The sequence below is a fragment of the Podarcis pityusensis genome (assembly GCF_964106645.2).
Source record: "Podarcis pityusensis genome assembly, chromosome: 6".
NCBI classification, from domain to species: Eukaryota; Metazoa; Chordata; class Lepidosauria; order Squamata; family Lacertidae; genus Podarcis; species Podarcis pityusensis.
In genome coordinates, this window is record NC_138030.1 from 5,542,106 (window position 1) to 5,557,542 (window position 15,437).

At 46.1% G+C, this 15,437-nt stretch overlaps 1 protein-coding gene across 17 annotated transcripts in view; it reads left to right on the forward strand.

Annotated features, from left to right (window-relative positions):
* Positions 1-14,284, forward strand: part of TPD52L2 (TPD52 like 2) — a 45,539-nt gene extending 31,255 nt beyond the window's left edge. For 10 of the 17 annotated variants that reach the window (XM_081011521.1, XM_081011532.1, XM_081011530.1 and 7 more), the window contains 5 exons: positions 1,750-1,851; positions 7,029-7,055; positions 9,143-9,184; positions 11,104-11,152; positions 12,382-14,284. In XM_081011521.1, coding sequence (XP_080867647.1) covers positions 1,750-1,851; positions 7,029-7,055; positions 9,143-9,184; positions 11,104-11,152; positions 12,382-12,477 — 316 coding nt within the window. In that variant the 3' untranslated portion in view covers positions 12,478-14,284. The remainder of the gene's footprint in view (positions 1-1,749; positions 1,852-7,028; positions 7,056-9,142; positions 9,185-11,103; positions 11,153-12,381) is intronic. The other 7 variants (XM_081011533.1, XM_081011536.1, XM_081011523.1 and 4 more) reach the window with 1 other exon arrangement.
* Positions 14,285-15,437: the final 1,153 nt, after the last annotated feature.

Below are 15,437 nucleotides of genomic sequence, written 5' to 3' on the forward strand. Positions count from 1 at the left end.
TTTTTCAAGCTTGGGTCCGCAGCTGTCGTTGCACTACAACTCCCATCATCCCTAGTTAGCAGGACCTGTGGTCGGGGATGATGGAAGTTGTAATCCAAGCTTGAGAAACACTGCTGTCGAGGAACTCTTGCTGGGACCAAGGCCTCCCTTTGAGTGAGATGGTCAGCCTGCCTTTTGAGTGGCCCTCTTGAGGATGCAGCTGTGGCTCACATCTCACACCCTCTACATAGAAAATCGGGGTGTGGGCAGGGTCCAGCCTTCCTGGCAGGTTTGTTTTCAACAGGTGTGTTCCTACTGGAGCACTGCTTTTAGCTATTAAGCTTCAAAGTGAGCACCCATCTGTAAATCTAAAGTAACCCAGGTTATACACAAGAATTGCCAGCCTCGATGAGAACTGGGCACCTTCAGGAAGAAGGCTGCAGTGCAGATTTAATAATTAGAATTAATTAATTTTTTAAAGGAAGGAGCCAGAGGCCTGGGTTCATGGGCGAGGAGGACAAGTCTTGCCTCTCCATGGACCACACAGTCTGAGCTTTCTCTCCAGCTTGGCTCTGATACTAGAAGTGATCTTAGCTAGCACACGAGAGCCCGGGGCAGTGAGTTTATGAGGATTCACTGTGCAACAGCTTACTTCGTTAGGATATGGAATATACTCACCACCAGCGATGGCTGTTTGTATACAAAAAATGCTATCCTAATTAATGGCAATGCGAATAGTCTTATCTTGTACGTGGCTGATGAGGGACAAGTCCCACTGAGTTAGGTTGTTAGTGCATGCAGAATTCCAACGTTAACGATCAGGGGAAGATTTTAGAAGGTGCTTGGCTATAATCCTATCTTTAATCTGTTCCCTCTGTGCACTGATTTTTTCTGGGGATGTTAGTGGCTTGCTCAGTAGGGACTGAAATACTGTGTTTAGAACTAAAACATAAAGATTGTGCCATCTGAGTCTTTGGACTGATGGCAGAAAACTATCCCAGAAATGGGTACTTTAGTTCTTTGGAGTGTGTTGCTATTGTCCCTGTTTTAAAATAGCAATGTTAATGGTAACTGATGGGAAACATTTTCCTTACATAGCAGAAGCAAGGCTGATTCTTTTCTGAATTAACTTGCCACTGTTAACTGTTCCTTCTAAATTTCTAATTCTGTCGCCAGCTGAAAGCTTTTTTTTGCGGGGGTGGGGGCGCTTTGTAATTCCTGTGTAGATGAGAAATCCTCTTTTTTAATATGGGTACAAAGGAAAAGCATGGGGGTTGTAAGGAGAACGAATGCCCCAAATGCAATTTGACTGACTTGCAGTGAGAAAACGCTTCTAGCCCTGTGCAATGAGATTTTATTTTTTAAAAATCAGCACTGGTAGTAAAGAAACAACTTCGCTGCTTCTGTGCAAAAAGGCTTTAAATCCATCATTGCACTGGGAACCAGCTGAACAACTTTCCAGCCATTCTCACTTATTCATTGAAGTCTTTTAGTTTCAGTAAATGCCTCTGAGGATGTGTGCCAGTGTCACTTACAGCTGCGTATGCCCTGTTTTAACCACAGCTGCATGGTGTTTAGGAATGAAGAGCCATCGACGACCCTCAAGTGATGCTTTCTCACAATGAGACCCTGGTCAGAAGTGCCGCTGTCTCCCTTATCCACAAGAGCCCTGTTTGCCAGACACCAGCTGCCTTTTCCCCTAGCGCCGCCTCGTCCTTCCTCCTTAATTGCTGTCTTCAGCTGCTAACAAGCCTTGTTTTTCTTGCCTAGCTACAAGAAGACGCAGGAAACTCTCTCGCAGGCAGGGCAGAAGACTTCGGCTGCCCTTTCCAACGTGGGCTCTGTGATCAGCCGGAAGCTTGGAGACATGAGGTAATTTTTGCGCTATATTTGCTTCAAAGGGAGAGGAAGTTGAGCATGAGCCCAGTGCAACAGTAGCAATCAGTATCTAACAGCCCTGGTATTATTAACTGGTTCCAGTTACAGGGGCGAGAGGTGCCGAATGTTTGACTTTCTATTTAACTTACATTTTCTCTGAAGCCAAGAATGGCCTTTCCTTGGTGGCCTCTCCTTAAAAAAATAAAATAATAATGCCCTATTGATATCTGATAAAAGCAATGTTCCCCTTAGTTCTGAGGAATTTGCAGTTAGTGTTATGCTGATTTTAGAAGCAGGTCCCCCAGCGCCAGACGCTATAATGTAACATAAACTGATCTTTTAAACAAATTCTTTGATTTCTTTTCTTTTTTCCTTCACTGTTTTTCTGAGATGAAAAACTACAGAGGATTTTTTTGATTTCTATAATGTCCTTTGCCTACACATGTGCTTGTGTAATACTACTACAGTATAAGCAACTAAGTTTAGAACTTGTGTCCAGAACTTAATAACACTTGTTTGGCATAGATTTCTCTGCTTGTTACACACCTAATGTTTTATAAGCTTGATTATTTAAATGGTCAGTGGGGGGAACGACCCATTTAACCCATTAGATGGTCTAATCCTGTTTGTTCATGGGTTCAGTGAGAACTTGGGTTGTGGACTTACCCCTCCCCTCTTGGGAGTGCAGCAAGACCAGTACCAAAAACTTTATCGCTGGTTAACGCTTGTTTTGTGTTGTATTTATGTACTTAAGCCTAGAATTTTCATGTGTGTGTAATATTGAATTTATTCTCTGTTTGCCAAATCGGTTTAGGCTTTTTAAAAATTTTAATTTACTGACATGTTCTATATTTTGTATATTTGTGTTTCTAAGGCTCTATATTTTGATGTTTGCTGTAAACCAGTTTGGGCAATCTCATTATGGAAAAGCTGCATATAAGTAAACAATCAAAACATCCCCTAAATGTTTAGACTTTCACTAGAGTTCAGCTCTGTTGCAAATTATCTATGTGCTCCAAACTTTGGTAGCCTGCAATCAGGTGATAGTTGTCTAGGGTTTGTTGACGGATGCAGTTTCTGGTTTGGAAACTCATTCAGCCTTCATCTTAAACTGAGCTGGAGGTAGTCTAAATACAGGGCTAAAAGCCGAAAAGAAGCCTAACGCTACATTTCCCCATGAAGACACATGGGGAAGTCTTATTTAAATTCTGTATCCCCATTTAATGGCACCATTAGCACTGACTTGCAACAAGTGAAGTTGCCACTTTGGTTTGGTCAAGAGAATATGGAAGGAAGTTATCCAAGGTTCACAGGGTATGTTCACCCTTATTTGTGAAATGCAGGACAGCAAATGATTCCCCTTCAATCCTTATTCTTGAGAATTTTTATAAATGCAAGCTGTGTTATGCTACACTATATTATATACATCAACTGCTTAATGTGTTAATAGTACTTAATGTAGAATTGAGCCCTTGTATTCACTGCAACATTGATTCTTCTCAGACATTCTCCTTTCCCTCTCTGGCTGGGAATATCTGGGTGGTAAGCGCTTGATATAAACTCTGATCACATAATAGCACTTTCAGGACTATTGCCACCTCTAGTACATTGTGGTTATGTGTGTATGTTTGTGTGTTGTTCTTCGAGTTAGCAGATAGCACCGCTTTCTTACCAAAAGCAACATGCTTGCTTTAAATGTCCCAGAGAATTATTTCATAAATGTGTTGGTCTTGATAACATTTTCCTGGAAACTGATACAGCTTGCAAACAAGAACCATGCCTCCCCCCCCCCCCCCATCCTAGCAAACCTAGTTTGCTATTTTAGTTTTGCATGGTCGACTTCCTGAAATTCACAAATTGCAATGTGGCATCTACAGTGGGAATAGCAAAGACATTGATTAGATCTCTCTGTGTGTGTTTTAAAGCAGCATTTAAATGTTCATGCAAGTTATCAAACCTTTGAACCACAAAGCAGTGGTCCTTAAAAAAGCAACATATTTGTCATCATAGTACAGAGTCACTGTGGCCAAATCACACAGGATCTGAAAGAAAGTAGGAATAGAACTCGTAGCTAGGCTAATGAAGAGGATGAACGTTGGAGAAGGCAGAGCAGTGCCCTGTACCACTTAGAGTAATGTGATAAATGGAGACTTTGGTGGTTTATCCTCAAAGAGAACAAACTTTCAATCCACATCATAACAAAGGTGTGGTTGAAACTTAGTTAGGACAGATAATTTGTGGTCTCCTCTTCCCCACACCCTGGTAATGTCTAGTTAAATGTCAGTGAAGTACTGCTGCGTGTGATTTTCTCTGCCCCAGATAGCAGCAGTCAAACAAGTGGGAGAGAGAAGCTGCCTCCTCCTGCAAGGTCTCATCCTGATGTCCATAGAGGCTCTTTTCCTAGTCCTTACCGAACCAGTTCCCTCAAATGAAAGGCAGACTTGTGCCACAAAGCTTGACTTATGTGATCAGAGACTAAAAGGAGTGAAACTGGTGTTTTGCAGTGAACCTCTTTCCTTTGGGCAGAAGAGGTTTTTTCCTCTCTGTTCAGCCTCGTTCATCTTTGTCATGTGCCTTAGAGATTCTGCTCTTTTTATACTATTCTCTTAAGAAGCAAACTGCATTCCGTTGTTTTGCTGGTGTGCTTTGAAGTGTGTTCATGGATGAAACTTTCCACCTTGGCTGCTCCAAGTAAGGGGAAAGGTAATTGATGAAGGGACAAGGTCTTGGTCAGGTCTAAGCAACAATAATCTCCTTGAACTCGCAGACACCTGCTGGATAAGCCTTCAACCTCGACGCATTGCCTGTATATTTTCTATAGTATCTAATCTGATTTAACTTCCTCAGGGTCCAGCTTGATAAGTTTAGTCACACTCCAGTTCCACTGAAATAAATGGAACTAAACTGTGACATAACTTCCTCTGGATCCAACCCATCTTAGCTAGCTAACTGTTGTGAAAAGCCCCAGTAGAGACGCCTCTGCTAATCTTTTTTTTAATGAATGGAATTAACGGCCTTGCAGCATTGGCAAATGGCATGGTTTTCACGATCCCTCTTGAAAACAAGGGGCCACTATCATCAAATGTACAATGCAAATTGGGCCAAATCGCACTGGACTTTTTTGGATGCGAGATTTCATAACAGCTGTTCTCCCAATATTCCTTTGGAACAGAGTCCTTTGGAATCTCAGTCCTCTTAACTCTGACACTGCTGCACTCAATTTCTGGCTACCAGACCTTGGCTTGCCTTTTCTTCTTGCTGCTCTACAGCTTGTGAGGAATCGGGGGCAGAAAAAGATGCTTTGACCATGCTGCCAAATCCCACTCACATGACTTAAGAGAAGCGGTTAAGGATCTAAACCAGGGGTCAGCAACCTTTTTCAGCTGTGGGCTGGTCCACTGTCCCTCAGACCTTGTGGAGGGCCAAACTATATATATTTGGGGGGAGGATGAACGAATTCCTATGCCCCACAAATAACCCAGAGATGCATTTTAAATAAAAGGACACATTCTACTCATGTAAAAACATGCTGATTCCCGAACCGTCCACGGGCCGGATTGAGAAGGCGATTGGGCCGCATCCGGCCCACGGACCTTAGGTTGCCTACCCCTCATCTAAACTCTTCTGTTTTGTTAGGGTGTCCTTGAACCTCTTGGTACAATGGTGTCAGTCCTTTCCAAAATCCATATTTGGGCAGTGTGTCTTATTAAAGCCTGAACTGAAATTTCTCAAAATCGTGCACAGGATTTTAGGGGTCGGGAGAATGATGAGAAACGTGAAGAAATAATAATAGTAATAACTCTGCATTTTGAAGCCTTGAGGTCTGCATTTAGACACTAATCTGAAGATGCAGATGGACTCGGGTATCAAGTTGCCTGTAGGATTCTGGGATGAAGAAGCAAGTGCTGGTTACCGGTCAGGAAAGAGAGAGCCCGGCTGTTACCAATATCTGTTTCGTGCCTTAAGCAAAAATACACACACATTCCTGGCTTGAAAGGAAGTGTAAAGAGAAATATAGCAGCCCTTATATACAGTGGTACCTCGGGTTACAAACTTAATTTGTTCCGGAAGTCTCTTCTTAACCCGAAGCGTTCTTAACCCGTGGCACACATTCCCTTCATAGGCCTCCCTCAGCCTCTGAAGCGGATTGCGTTCGCATCCCAGGGCAAAGTTTGCAACCCGGAATACCTACTTCTGAGTCTGTGGAGTTCATAAACCGAAGCGTTCATACGCAGGACTGTTGGTAACCCGAGTTACCACTGTATTGGCCAAGCTGGAGATTAATTTTTGGTGGTGTACTAAGTAAAAGTCAATTGAACGCAGAGAGTGTGTTATGCATTCGTGGCTGGAGGACATGCAGCCCTTGAAATGCAAAGCCCCTCTCTACAAAGTTGAAAATCATTATCTGATTGTAGATTTCTACCCTGAAGGGCTGGATACAGAATTCTCCATAGCACATTAAAATGAAACCCCTCTCTCTCTAGCCTCTTAGGGAGGTGGAGGTTTTCACTCTCCAGGCAGAATTTACACAGTAGTTCATCACACTTGCGTCTGAGATGCTTTTTCTCTCTTTTCTGGGAGCAACTCCCTGCTGTGTGATCTGTGGGTCTGGTAAAATTGACCCACTGGCCACCTAGTAAATACAGGTGGATTAAAGGAGTCAGGTTTAACCAGTTAGCAGTGCCTCTGGATAAAAAGTTGGCAAGCGTATCTGTTTACCTATGAGGGTTTGCCACATGCTTAATGATGTAATAAACGGCAAGTTAATTTAGCGTGGCTTAATGCTCGCATGGTCAGTGCCCAGTGCCAGGAATATAGCAGGGCTGGAGCATGGAGTGGCAAGGAATCTGCTTTGCATGCAATAGCTACGAGGTTCAATCCTGAGCATCTCCATGTAGGGCTGGGAATGTACCCCACCCGAAATCTTGGAGAGCTGCTGCCAGTCTGTGAAGACAATGCTGGACTCGGTGTACCAATGGTCTGACTCTGTATAAGACAGCTTCCTATGTTCCTAACCTCTCCTGAAATCACTGCTTGCTCTCTATCTGTTAGTCTTTAGATGGGTTCCTTTGGGATCTCTTAAGTGTTGTGTTGTACTGGTTGGTGTGGGAATTTGCAACTAATCGCCTCTTTCACTACTTTCCTTTCCTGCTGCCATTGGAATCTTCCAGGGCCCACCCCTTCTCACATTCCTTTAGGTAAGGCTCTGTTCAAGAGGGATGTCTGCAAGGAATCTGGTTAAACAAGGTTGTTTTCCGAGGCATACACATGAGCCTCACTTTCAGTTGAAAGGAAAGGGATCGGGAACCACAAATGGCCACATAACACTCCTGCCCTCCAGAGCCATTTATAGATGCTGCCAGTATCTTTCCAATGAACTGAAAGCCAAAAGCTTCTGGTTTTCCCTCTTAAAAAAGGAGAGGTTATTGGTTGCTTAATGTCTCACGCATACATGCTCCCAAATGCCTTTTTGGGGTGGTCATGTTAAACGCAAGAACTGGTTTGACACAACAGAAGAGCCTGAACAGCTTTCCTTTGGCTTCATTCCACAACTTGGCTCAGATGGGGGCCAGATAAGACACTTGAGAACAACAGCCATTTGGCCTACAATAGATGGTGCTGGGCAAACTGGACCTTTGCTCCTCCCCAGACAAAAGCAGATTTTTTACAACAAAGTGTCACAACTATGCGGGTTCATTACATACTTCGTGGGGGCTTTTACCTGCTCTCCTTTTCCACCGATGGCTTTAGACTGAAGGCAAGTTGCCGAGTTCGGAAACCTAGTGCCGCAAAAGCCACCTGAATGCCTCCTCCCCACTTTGCTGTGTCGACAGCATTGTGTGCAGCCCTGCCTCCCCCCCCCCTTTTAAAAACAGAGTCCACTCCAGGGCTTGGTTGCGGGCCAGATGCGTCTCTTGGGCAAAGCACAGTATTAAAAGGCTTTCCCTTGAATTAAAATGAATTGGTGCTTGTGTGGGCGGCTTTGGCTTTTTGACCAGAGGCAGTATTGCTGTAGTTCAACATCCAGCCTGCTCTTGTAATGTGGGATGCTGGACTTTAAGCTCCTCTGGGTGGTGACATGTCCTGTTCATGTTGCCCTTCAACAGAAGAGGGGAACCTGGTGCCTGCAGCCCCCACCACCCATCCCTAGCCACTGGTTGCTTTGGATAGGTCTGAATTGGAGTTGTAGACTGGAGGGCTGTGTGTCTGTCACGCTTGCTCTCTAAGGTGCGGCAACACCAGTGGATGCTTTGAGTCTGGGGTCCCCAACCCATTTAAGCCCAGGAGCACATTTGGGAATCGAAAACGGCTGCGGGTGCCACAAAATACCCATTTCGCAGGAGGAAAACTGGCAATGCTCAGAGCCTTTCACTCCCCAAAAGACCCAGGCTAAACCCCTACATGGGACGCGGGTGGCACTGTGGATTAAACCACTGAGCCTCTTGGGCTTGCCGATCAGAAGGTAGGCGGTTCAAATCCCTGCGACAGGGTGAGCTCCCGTTGCTCGGTCCCAGCTCCTGCCAACCTAGCAGTTCGAAAGCACAAAGTATAAGTAGATAAATAGGTACCGCTCTGGCGGGAAGGTAAACGGCGTTTCCGTGTGTTGCTCTGGTTTCACCAGAAGCGGCTTAGTCATGCTGGCCACATGACCCAGAAAAACTGTCTGCGGGCAAACGCCGGCTCCCTTGGCCTGTAAAGCGAGATGAGCGCCGCAACCCCAGAGTCATCCACAACTGGACCTAACGGTCAGGGGTCCCTTTACCTTTAAACCCCTACATAGCCCCAAAAGCAGACCATCCTCCAGGAAGCAAAGAACCCCCCTCCAGACCCCTCCTGGGATGTTTTAGTGCCCAAAGGTACCATATTGGGGGACCCCAGCTTTAGATACTTCTGATTTGAATTGAGATCAGCAGTGGCATTTTGTATCTATTTACTAGTCAACAGGCAGCCTGGCTGTTTGGGCAGAGTAGATTCCTTTGCTTTTAGTTATAAACCTCTGGCACACTTTGGAGGGGCCGTTTCTTTCTAGGGTGGGGGATTTCAGAACCTCGGAGGGCCTGCTTGTAAAAAGTTGCATTTTCAGCTGTGGTGGCCTGTCGAGGAAGGAACAGAGGAGCTATGCAATTTGCGCCCCCAAAACACAGTTCTGCACAAAGGAAGTCTCCCAAAATGCTTTGCAGTTTTGCCATGGCGCTGTGTGGATGGGGTCAGCTGGGTGTGGCGGCTTCCAGGGTTTTAACTGCTTCTAATATATTCCTCCTTTCTCCTTAATGCTTCCGAGTAGCAGCTACTCCATTCGTCACTCGATAAGTATGCCAGCTATGAGGTAAAGTAGCAAAAGCCCCGTCTCTTTTGCAAGTCCCATATTTGCCTAAGGGTGAATTCTGTCTCTGCTAAATGTGTGGGGGGGGGGTGGCACAGCAATGTGACCCCTCAGAGGGAAAAAGATCGTGTACTGTGAATTGTTAATAATTTGGATATTTATGTTCTGCCCGTCAACAAGGTTTTCACGGCGGCTAACAAACATGCAGTTACAAACATTGCGAAATATAAAATACAGGATAAAAGTGCAAATCCATAAAAATGTGAGCGGTTGCAAATCCTGTGGCACAGAGACAAAAAATGACAGCAAGAAAATGAAGGTATCTGACTGGTGCTTAAAATACATTGAAGGAAGTGCCAGGCAAGGTGCTCTGCGGAGGGTGTTGCGAAGTCCTGGCATCACCACCGAAAAGCCCCTCTCCTCTTCCCCCATCTCCAAACAGCCACTTGCCACCCTCAGGACCCAGTTAGATTGCTTTGCTTTTAAAATATTTCATTCTGTCTTGCCTGCTGCAAAAGAACAGTGGGGTGGCCGGTCAGTGGATATTAATAGGAATGAATCTTCAGTCTATAGATATTAACTAAGGCAGTTCCCCAAATCAGCTTTATGTAGACAATGCTTTTTAAAAAATCAACCCACAAATGTGGTTCTGTGCGATGGATCACTTTCAACTGGTGGGCCTGGCAAACTACTTTTTCAGAATCAATCACTGTCCACTCGAAACAAAATAAAAAAATTCCTTCCAGTAGCACCTTAGAGACCAACTAAGTTTGTTATTGGTATGAGCTTTTGTGTGCATGCACACTTCTTCAGATACACTGAAACAGAAGTCGCCAGAGCTGAATGAGTGCTAACATCAAGGCTGATGAAACTACTTTTAAGCTCCTGTGTTTGATGGCTGGTTCACATTGTATTATACAGTTCTAGTTTTTGGAAATGGCCATTGCAAAGCTTTCTTATGGCTCAAGGACACATCTATGGGGACATCTTCTCAACCATGACTAAGTCTATTTCGATAGCTGGTGCCTTGGCCTGCTTTGAAAGCAGGATAGGCTGAGAGATCATGACTTGCCCGTGGGCTTTGCGGCCAGGGGATTTGAAGCAAGGTATCTCGGGCCCATAGCCATGTGGCATAATGGTCAGATTGTTAGACTGGGACCTGGGAGAGCAGGGTTTGAATCTCCACTCAGCCATGAAGCTCACTGGGTGACCTTGGACCAGTCATTGCCTCTTAGCCTAACCTACCTCACAGGGTTGTCGTGAGGATGGAATGAAATGTGGAGAACCATGTACACCACCTTGAGATCCTTGGAAGAGAGAGGTGGTATATAAATGTAATAAACAAATATATTCTATCAGTTACACCATCTCAGCCTACTTTGGGAACTTGACTTTTTAGTTATGAAAGTTTGGCAGCTTATCTTGGTAAGCTGTCCTCCAAACCGAGCTAACTGAAGACGACTGGAGGCAATTGAGATACTTTTGAACTAATTCCACTGAATCTTTTGTGTGTGTTCCCGGGTCTCTTGATATTTGATTTTTCTCTTTTTCATTTTGGGGAGGAGGGGACGTTGTGTAGGTGTGTGTGTGTGTGTGTGTGTGTGTGTGTGTGCTACTTTAGGATGTTCTCTGGTTGGAACCCCAAATTCAAAGCTGCCAAGTAGTTTTTTATATTGACTTCCTCTGCAGTTGGGTGCACGTTGATTTCTCTGAAACAGGTTGGTGAATGTTGGTAGCAGAACCAGGAATTTGCAGCAGCTGTGGTTGAGCCAAACTTTTCAGGGGCCATGAGTGCTTTGGGGGGGTCTGTAGATGTTTCTCCACCAGCAAAGCTAGCTGCCTGCCTCAAAACGGAATTCAAGTTTCTAATATGCCTGTGCAGTTTTATTTTCTCACTTGCTTCTTCCTCTTTTTCCTTTAAGAAATTCTGCAACCTTCAAGTCTTTTGAAGACCGCGTTGGAACCATAAAGGTAATTTCCCTCCCGTGACACAGTACGAAGCCACGATGTTTTTAGGATCGACACGTTTCTGCTAGACAAGCAAGATGCCCACTGTCATAACTGGCTGGGTGTGTGCAACGGGAGAGGTTGCATATTGCAAAACCAGGGAGAGAGACACATGAGTGAATGAAAAGCCTCCTTGGATGAGAAAGGGGGTGTAGGTGGGGGCAGCCGCCTCTGCCATTAAGAACCTGTCCTCCTGTCCGCTGAGTCCCATCCTGTTTTTATATTGCTTGGTCACACTCTAGTATGAGGGAACTGGGAACTGGCTTCTGTACAAAGGTTTGTGCACAGGAAAGTAGAATGTGGGGAGGGCAAGGGTTCAAACGACGCTTGAAGTGAAGGACATGAGGCAGGAGTTGGTAATGCAGGTGAGCTGTTCATAAGCAAGCTCCCAGCTAGCTCTGCCTAGGCTCTTTTTATTAGCACACTATGCAAAACCAGTGAGATACATTTTGGACTGTGACCTTTACACATCTTCCAATCCTGAGATCGAGGGGTGGTACAAAGTTATTTTGGCACCTGTTTCCACCGCGTCATTTTCCGCTTGAACAATGTACAGTGGTACCTCGGGTTACATACGCTTCAGGTTACAGACTCCGCTAAGCCAGAATAGTACCTCGGGTTAAGAACTTTGCTTCAGGATGAGAACAAAAATTGTGTGGTGGCGGCATGGCGGCAGCGGGAGGCGCCATTAGATAAAGTGGTGCTTCAGGTTAAGAACAGTTTCAGGTTAAGAACAGACCTCCGGAACGAATTAAGTACTTAACCCGAAGTACCACTGTATAACGAAGGGGACAAAGGTCACAGACAGGGCACGGCAGACCACTAAGAGAGCAAAGGTTAGATAGAGGGCATGATGTTCAGACAGCTGTGGCTTGTCTGTGGGTGGAAGTGTGCTCCACACCCAACGGTCCTTCCTTCAGACGCTGGGTGGAATTCAATGCGCTATTACAAACGTTCCAATCATGCAAGCAGTTCGGCTCTCCAGCTGCAATGGTCCTCCCTCTCCTCTCCCCGTGCTGTGTTCTGGGGGCACACCTCACCCCAATCCAATTTCGGGGGGAGCAGAAGGGAGGGGAAGCTCCCTCGCACAACTGGAAGTTGTTGCACAGGGCCTCTGCTGACGGGGTTCTTCATGCGAGTCCCGCCCACTGCTTCCTGCTCTCACCGGTTCCCATTCCTTCCTTTTCGTCCAGTCCAAAGTTGTGGGCGGCAAAGACAATGGCACCGATGAGCTCCACTCCCCATCAGCATCCGGCGACAAGCCCTCCCAAGACAACGCACCTTTCTAAGTCTACATCCGTGGCGCACGACTGCCAGAGCCTCGCCCCTTGTTCTTCCCAACATGCAAGACGAAAGGAAAAGGTTCCTGGGCCGCAGGTCCCACTCTGACGAGAGAGATCCATACATCATATATGTAGACGTTCTTTTGCTGCTGGATTCTTCAGGTCCAATAAAATGAACACGCAGTGTTTTGTACACTTATATATTTTACACTAAAAAGGTTTCTAGATGGAACACATTGCTGTGCTGCCTTTTTTGGAAGAGCACCAGCAATGAGGATTCTGCAACCCTGGCCCAAAACAGCCCCTTTTTTTTGGCACCAGATTCCTGCACTCTTTCCTCCCACCCTGACCCCCTCTAATGTGCGGGCAAAAAAATTCTGTATGTCATGTAGAAAGAATAGTTCTCAGATGCCGCTAGTTGCACAGGGAGCTTCTCTCGATTCCTGCTCCATCTTCTCCTCTGCATATAGCTAGCCAGCTTTCTGCTTTCGTGGCTTTCTCTGCGATTGGAAGCACCGGGAAAGCTTTGGAAGCCTGCAGTTTCCACTTAAGATATATAACCAGGTTTTTTTGGGGGGGGTTTCTTCCGGGAAGCAGGGGAGGGGGGTGATAGAAGATATTTAGAGCCTCTATTTAGCGACTGCCTAGCTTTGCTACACTGATTCTCTAGCTTTAATGAATCTCAGAACCTTTATTTTTTTGGAATGCAGTGGACTTCAGAACATACCAGCTTTTAGCATCGACATTTAGGGGCAATCTACCTTTGAATGCGGAAGCTGAAACACAAGCCTTACATCACCACCTGCTTTACTGGTTTATAACCTTTTTTATATCTCAAAAGCGCAAATAATTCTTTTTTGAGGGGGGGAGGGAAGGGGTGAAGCACTGGAGTTCTGCATCCTCCCATAGTAATCGCATGCGGATGTGCTGGTCTTGTGTTCATTTCATCGGTGCGTGACGGTGCACATGCCTGCTTTTGCTCTCTCTCTCTCTTCTGAGTGTGTGGAACTTGCTTCTCTGCCTCTGGGTTTATGCCTCTGTTTTCTTAGTCCACCCATTTAATCAGATTAAGGAAGGACATGTTGATCGCAGCACAAGAGAGCTATCCTGGAGGGCTCCTTCTCTCTCTCTCTCTCTCGGTTTGGTTCTCCTACCAGGAAACTCCTTAAAATACTTTGTACACTTTATGTGATGACAAAGAGCTCCACCTCTGATCTCCTTTTGTTTGCAGCACTTGCCACCAGTTCCTGGCTCTGTTTTCACTCAATGCTAGGAGCACTAGTATGTGGTGTGTCTGCTCCTCCTTCCAAAAAAGGCTGCAACCTTCCACTGTCCTGACCCCTTAGTTCTAAGGCAGAGGTGCCTCTTAAATTATCCAAACCTTTCTGTGCCTTAGAGGCTCAGTGGGACTTCAGCAGTGCCCTAAGTACATATCAATAAAGCTGTTTTGCTTCAAGGCCTTGGTGCCCCCAGAAGGCTTCAAGCTCTTATCTGACCCCTCCTGCCCAGCCGCCCCCGAGAAGCAAGTTTCAACACTTAACGTGCTGATTGTAGAACTCTCCCTGTGTCCTGTGTTGCCTGTGGATGGTGACCACGCCGTGTCGACCTGGCACAACGGATGAGAGAATCTGCAGGGTGTGGGGGTATCATTTGCTGGAGTTCGTTCAAGGGTAAAGTAGGCACCCGTGTTGGGTGGGGAAAGCGGTGCCACTGGGACCGGGGAGCTGTTAGAAGACAGACTGAAGTGTTTCTCCTGTACAGGTGACTACGGGGGGAACTTTGTCAATAAAATATTCTTTTTTGAAAAGCAAAACGGCTGTCTTCATCTTTGGGCTTGTGTACCAGGTGCGAACCTGCCCAAGCGCCCTGTGGTTTTGACCTTGGCTTTAGGGCGACCCTCCTTGCATTACAGAAATGGAGTTCAGACATTTCTAAATGGATGACACGGTAGGTTGCTCCCGATGTGATTACCCTTGTTCACTGCAACTTATTTGTGCCAGCGGTGCTGAACTGAACTGATGGCAGCCCAGGGTGAGGGAGGCTTTGTCTGCAGCGGATGAAATATGAAGGCGGTCAGGGGTTGGCTGATGAGTGGAGGTGGGCTAGAGGAGAGTCGTCCGACAATGAAGGAGTGATTCAGATGGTTTGGGAAAGGCTTTGGAAAGTGAGCGGGGGGAGGCGGGGAGAGGAAGTGGTTTCACAAGTCTCTGTGGCCATATACAATGTCAGGGGTCAGCAAGGCTTACCTTGCCTGGGCCGGTTTACTGCCGCGGAGCCCCCTCCGCAGGCCAGATCGCAGGTGTGCATGAGTGCACGTGACCGCAATTTTCGGTGTCTGCACAGACGCGATTTCTGGTGACTGCATCTGTGCAGATGCGATTTCAGGCATCTGCGCATGCACAGGCGCAATTTCTGGCACCGCGGAAACGAGTCCCCGTGCCGCACTGTGCTGGTTTAGCACAGTGCGTGGGGACTCGCCAAGTGGGTGGCTTGGTTCAGGGGTGGCTTGGGGGCCAGTAAAATGACCCCCGTGGGCCACAGGTTCCCAGTCCCTGTACAACGCTGTTGGGAACCAGCGGGGAGATGAGCACACAAGCAGCTTCTCTAAGGGAAAAACAGTCAAATCTCTTAGTCCTTAAACAGTATTAGCTAGAGGCCACTTACATGCATTTGACCATTTCATGTTGGACGATCAGAACAATGCTGTAGCAATGAGAAACGACAACCATATTTACACCTGATGTTTGCACAGAAGGCCTGTTGCAAACCATCTGTCCCTTCTGCATTTTATAGCTTTCTGACTCACCTGTGTATACTGCCTCTCCTATTCATCCTGCTGCCCCCCCCCACTTCAAAGATGAAGATATTTGTGTAATACAATCCGCCAACTGAGGATAACTCTTTATGCATTGAATTTCTATACCACGCTTCACCCAAAGATCACAGGCTGGTTTACAATATAAAAA